At 67.0% G+C, this 5,452-nt stretch overlaps 1 protein-coding gene across 2 annotated transcripts in view; it reads left to right on the top strand.

The window, feature by feature from the left end:
* LOC103665990 (BAH and coiled-coil domain-containing protein 1) overlaps nucleotides 1-5,430 on the top strand; it is a 62,758-nt gene extending 57,328 nt beyond the window's left edge. For both annotated transcript variants that reach the window (XM_040640031.1, XM_040640030.1), the window contains exons 21-27: nucleotides 85-160; nucleotides 253-361; nucleotides 973-1,092; nucleotides 1,203-1,379; nucleotides 1,467-2,641; nucleotides 3,362-3,598; nucleotides 4,178-5,430. In XM_040640031.1, coding sequence (XP_040495965.1) covers nucleotides 85-160; nucleotides 253-361; nucleotides 973-1,092; nucleotides 1,203-1,379; nucleotides 1,467-2,641; nucleotides 3,362-3,598; nucleotides 4,178-4,384 — 2,101 coding nt within the window. In that variant the 3' untranslated portion in view covers nucleotides 4,385-5,430. The remainder of the gene's footprint in view (nucleotides 1-84; nucleotides 161-252; nucleotides 362-972; nucleotides 1,093-1,202; nucleotides 1,380-1,466; nucleotides 2,642-3,361; nucleotides 3,599-4,177) is intronic.
* The last annotated feature ends 22 nt before the right edge of the window (nucleotides 5,431-5,452 follow it).

Genomic DNA, 5,452 nt, shown 5'->3' with positions numbered 1-5,452 from the left:
GGGGGGGGGGGGGGACGACGGCGGGCGGCAGGGGGTAGGGACTACGGCGGGCGGCGGGCCCCTCACACTCCGCCTTGCCCGCAGCTACAGCATCGTCATCGAGGGTGAGAGAGGCAACCGGCAGAGGATCTACTCGCTGGAGCAGCTGCTGCAGGAGGCGGTGAGGGGACGGCCCCGCGCGGCCCGCTCACCCCGGGAGGGGGGGCCCGGCCGCCCACTCACAGCCTGCCCCCCGCCCCCGCCGGCCCCCAGGTTCTGGACGTCCGGCCGCAGTCCAGCCGCTACCTCCCGCCAGGCACGAGGGTCTGCGCCTACTGGAGCCAGAAGTCCCGTTGTCTGTATCCGGGCAACGTGGTCCGAGGTGAGCCACGCCGAAGACCCCCGTCGAGGCCGCCAGCGGATGGGAGGGCCTCCGCTAGCCCTGTTCCCAGGCCAGAGGGGAGCAGATAGAGCCGGCAATGGGACCAGCTCCCTGGGCACCAGGAGAAGACGAGGGGTTGCAGGGGGTGGGGACAGCGTGGGCGGCTCTGGCTGTCCACGTGGCCCGCCAGGGAAGAGACCCAGAGCCCCTATCGTGAACTGGTAATGTGGGCACCAGCTCCCCAGGGTGAATCCTCCTGACCACCCCCCAGCAGGGCTGTGGAGCCCCCCGGTCTGTCAGGTGGGTGAGTTGGTGTGAGGCTGGGGGGAGGTCAGGGCCCTGAGTCCCTGAGTGTGCGCCCCAGGGAGGGGGAGACGGAGGGCGGTGTTGTTCCAGCCGAGCTGCAGGAGGCCGAGGGGGAGGCCGTCTGTTTCCTGGCGGCTGTGGCAGCTCCAAGGTCGAGCGTGATCAGGGGACAGAATTCTCCCAGTGTCATTTGTGAGGTGCCAGGAGCCCATCCTGTCATCCTCCTGTCCCGGCCACCTGGCCGCCGGGGAGGGCCGCATGGACCCTGAGAGGGGGCCATGGGCTCAGGTGGGCCTCATCCCCAGGCACCTGCAGTGACGAAGAGGAGGATCTGGACTCCGTGGTCGTGGAGTTTGATGATGGGGACACTGGCCACATCGCCGTCTCCAACATCAGGCTGCTGCCTCCGGACTTCAAAATCCAGTGTGAGCCCCGGGGCCGGGTGGGGAGGGTGGGGCCCCTCGCTGCCCCGAGGGCTGGAGGCAGGCTGGGCCACCCCGGGCTGCAGTGCTAAGGCCAAGCGTCCACTCTGCAGGCACGGAGCCCTCGCCCGCCCTGCTGGTGTCCAGCAGCTGCCGGAGGACCAAGAAAGCTTCCTTCGAGGCCCCCCCACCCAGCGAGGCCGCCGCCCCCAGCCTGTCCCCCAAGGCGCAGGAGGGCCCTGAAGCCTCGAAGACCCCCGGGAAGAAGCCTGCCAGCAAAGACAAAGCTGGTACCCACGGGCCTGCGGAGAAGCACCTCGGGGGGTGGGGGGCCCCGAGGGGGGCGGCACCTCTGACTCTAGCTGGCCTCCCCGCAGGCAAAGCCGAGCTCCTCGCGTCAGGTGCCAAGCCGCCCGCAGGGGCCTCAGACCACTTCCTGGGCCGCCGGGGCAGCCCGCTGCTGAGCTGGTCGGCCATGGCCCAGACGAAGCGGAAGGCGGCGGCGGGCGGCAAGGGGCCGGCCGCGCTGCACAACCTCTTCCAGCTCAACGGCAGCACCAAGAAGCTGCGGGCCCGCGAGGCGCTGTTCCCCGTGCACAGCGTGGCGGCGCCCGTGTTTGGCAACGGCTTCCGCGCCGACTCCTTCAGCAGCCTGGCCAGTGCCTACGCGCCCTTTGTCGGCGGGGCCGGGCCGGGGCTGCCCGGGGGCGCCCACAAGCTGCTGCGGGCCAAGAAGGCCGAGCGCGCGGAGGCCGAGAAGGGCGCGCGGCGGCGGGCGGGCAGCGAGTTCCTGGTCAAGCTGGACCACGAGGGCGTGACCTCCCCCAAGAACAAGAACTGCAAGGCGCTGCTCGTGGGCGACAAGGACCCTGGGCCCAAGCTGGGGCGGCCCCTGCCCAGCCCCAGCTACGCGCACCCGGCCCTGGTGGCCAAGGACAGGAAGGGCCGGGCACCCGTGCACGCTCTGCCCATGGGGCTGGCGCTGCGCAAGTTCGCGGGCCAGGCCGAGTTCCCGCTGCCTTGCGACAGCGACTGTCACAGCTCCTACTCGGACGATGAGGAGGACGGGCCCGGGCTGGCCCCCGGCGTGGCGTCCCGCTTCCTCGCCCGCCTGTCCGTGTCCTCCTCGTCCTCGGGCTCGTCCACCTCCTCGTCCTCGGGCTCCCTGTCCACCTCCAGCCTCTGCTCCTCGGACGACGAGGGCTCGTCCTACAGCTCCGACGAGGAGGACCCGGCCTTGCTGCTGCAGACCTGCCTCACGCACCCAGTGCCCGCCCTCCTGGCCCAGCCCGAGGCCCTGCGCTCCAAGGGGGGCGGGCCGCACTCGCACGCGCAGCGCTGCTTCCTGGCCAGGGCTGCGGGGGCCGGCGGGGGCGCGGGCGCGGGCCCCGGCGGCGCCAAGTCCAAACTCAAGCGCAAGGAGGCTCTGAGCTTCTCCAAAGCCAAAGAGCTTTCGCGGAGGCAGCGGCTGCCCTCCGTGGAAAACCGGCCAAAGATCTCGGCCTTCCTGCCCGCCCGGCAGCTCTGGAAGTGGTCGGGGAACCCCACGCAGGTAGGTGGGCCCGCGTCTGCGTCTGCGTCCGCGTCCGGGGAGGAGCCCTGCCGCCCAGGACGCCAGCGTGCACCCTCTCTCTCTGCTTGGGGTTTTTCTGTTCGTTTCAACTAAAAAAAACAAAAGTAGACTTGGGGGAGAAGGAATGCTCCCGCCTGGTCCCGCCAGACGGGACCGGGCAGACAGCCGCCTTGTCCCCTCCGAGTCCCCGCCTCCGCCGTGCGTGCCGCAGGGCGTGTACCCGGGGTCCGGTTTCCCGTGCGGCGGTCCGTGCGCAACGCCCCGGCCTTGGGAGGGCTGCGAGGGGCCTGCCCCGCTGCGCGCACACGGCCGTCTGTGCCCGCGCTCTGTGGGCGGACGCGCAGTTGTTCGTGGCTTTCTGCCCCCGGGAACCACACGGCAGTGGACACCTCGTGGCTTCTTCCCTTCCAAACCTTCAGGTCCAGCGTTCCTTCTCAGTCAGTCCTGACGTTGAGGTCATGACCCAGGGTGCAGGGCGGGGGCAGGTGTGGCCCCCCTCCCCTACTGTAGCGCCCTGAGCAGCCCTCGAAGGCGTCCGTGCACGCGCACTTGTGCACGAGAAGTGCCGTCCGTCCGTCCCTCCTGCGTCCTGCCGTCCGTCCCTCTCTATCATTCCCTCTCCTGCACCTCCCGGCTGCCGCCTGCCCAAGAGCCCCGGGCCCCCTCATTGCCCTCTGCCTCTGGCTGTCTCCCCTGCAGAGGCGGGGCATGAAGGGGAAAGCCAGGAAGCTGTTCTACAAGGCCATCGTCCGGGGCAAGGAGACGCTGCGCATCGGGGACTGTGCCGTCTTCCTGTCGGCTGGGCGGCCCAACCTGCCCTACATCGGCCGCATTGAGAGCATGTGGGAGTCCTGGGGCAGCAACATGGTGGTGAAGGTCAAGTGGTTCTACCACCCGGAGGAGACCAAGCTGGGGAAGCGGCAGAGCGACGGGAAGGTGAGACCTGAGGTAGCATGGGCGGTGGGGACCCGCAACACGTGAGGGGCGGGGGGGGGGGGGAGCCTGGGACAGGTCGGGGGCCTGGGGCAGGTGGGGTGGGACACCGGAGGTGGCCGGGGCAGCAGCCAGAACAAGAGGAGTAGTCCCACCCGTGAACACCCCTCCCCATCCCCCACACCTTGAGGTCTCCGCCCTGAGGGCTGAGGCGCTGGAGACAGGTCACTGGGGTCCCTCCCTGGCTGTGCCTCCATGGCTCCCTGTGAAAGAGGGGGTGGTTTCACCTTGGGGGGGGCACGTAGCAACGTAGCGCTGAGCAGGCCCCATCCGCAGCAGCCCCCCCTGCCCCCCGTGCAGACCCCACACAAGAAGGCCTCCAGCACCCTGTCTGCTCTTCCTCGGAAGAACCCCAGTTGCAGAGGGCGCAGAAAGGAGCATTTCTCTGGCTCTGTCAGGACCAGAGGGTCGGGGCCAGGAGCTCCAAGGCTGATGCCAACCTCCCAGAAGAGGCGGTCCGGGTCAGATGGCTGGGGCTCTCTTTGCCAAGGCCCCGCCCAGCTCCTGCCCCTCCCCCGACAGAACGCGCTGTACCAGTCGTGCCATGAGGACGAGAACGATGTGCAGACCATCTCCCACAAGTGCCAGGTCGTGGGACGGGAGCAGTACGAGCAGATGACGCGGAGCCGGAAGTGCCAGGACCGGCGGGACCTCTACTACCTGGCGGGCACGTATGACCCCACCACGGGGCGCCTGGTGGCGGCCGACGGAGCGCCCATCCTGTGCTGAGCCTGGCCGAGCGGGGCGGGGTTCGAGGCCGCCCCCCTGCCGCGGGGAGCGAGCGGCGAGTCAGCAAATATGCAAAACCCACCCAGGCAAGGCCCAGGCTTCGCATTCCTTTCCCCGGGAAGTCGTCCTGCTCTGCCGGCGACCCGCGCTGCGCGTCCCGTCGGCAGTTCCCGAGAGATTAGAATCCAAGCCATATTTTCCCTATACCTCCGACTGTCTCCCACCAGGGAAAGCAGAAATCAGGTGTGTCGTCTATTTATTCCTCTATGTAAATATTGTATTTCTGCGGGAAGTTTTATGGAAAAAATAGTGGAAAAGGATTTTTTCCCCACACGCGTGACGAGGGTGTATGTGCATGCGTGTGTGTGCGTGTGTGTGCGTGTGTGTGCGTGTGCGTGTAGGCTTTGTTCTGGGGGTTTTCGTTGAAAATGCACTGTTTTGCTCAGCCTAGCTGAGTTCTGACAGGGGCGTCTGTGGCAACAGAAGCGGCTGGGGTGGGGGCGGTCACAGGAGGGTGGACGGGACCCTCGGTCACGGTGCTGATCGTGGGACCGTGTGAGATGGAGTCACACTGGTGTTTATTCCTTCTTGATCCACCTACTAGGAGAAGCGTGGCGGGGTGTGGGGGAGTGGGGGGGGTCGACGGTGTGGACGTGAGGGTCCGTGGGGAGAGAAGCGGTTCCAGAGGCTAAAATAAAAACCAGGATCAGCTGGTCCCCCCAGCCTGGGATTGTGACAGCAGCCATATATGTATCTTACCTCTGTTTAAAACAAAACAAATATGAACAAATATTTTAAAGTATCAATACGAAAAAATGATGTTTTGATTTTATTTCCTGAATATCCCAAGTTATTTTTGATTTCCGTTGTGATGGCCAGTTTGCCCAGCCTCCACTCAGAGCAGGGAAGGGACCAGCCCCCACCAACTCACAGGGGGGTTTCGGGACCTTTTCTGTGGCCACTTGGCAGGGCAGACGGCCTGGTTGGCAGGCTAGTGCCTGGGGTGTGGGCCAGCACGGGTCCCTCCTGCCTGCCCGAACCCACACCCTCGGGGGGCTGTTCATCCCT

The sequence above is a fragment of the Ursus maritimus genome, unplaced genomic scaffold (genome assembly GCF_017311325.1).
Source record: "Ursus maritimus isolate PB19 unplaced genomic scaffold, ASM1731132v1 scaffold_24, whole genome shotgun sequence".
Lineage (NCBI taxonomy): Eukaryota > Metazoa > Chordata > Mammalia > Carnivora > Ursidae > Ursus > Ursus maritimus.
Note: the sequence above shows the minus strand (reverse complement) of the source record. Positions and strands in the feature narration are given on the sequence as shown.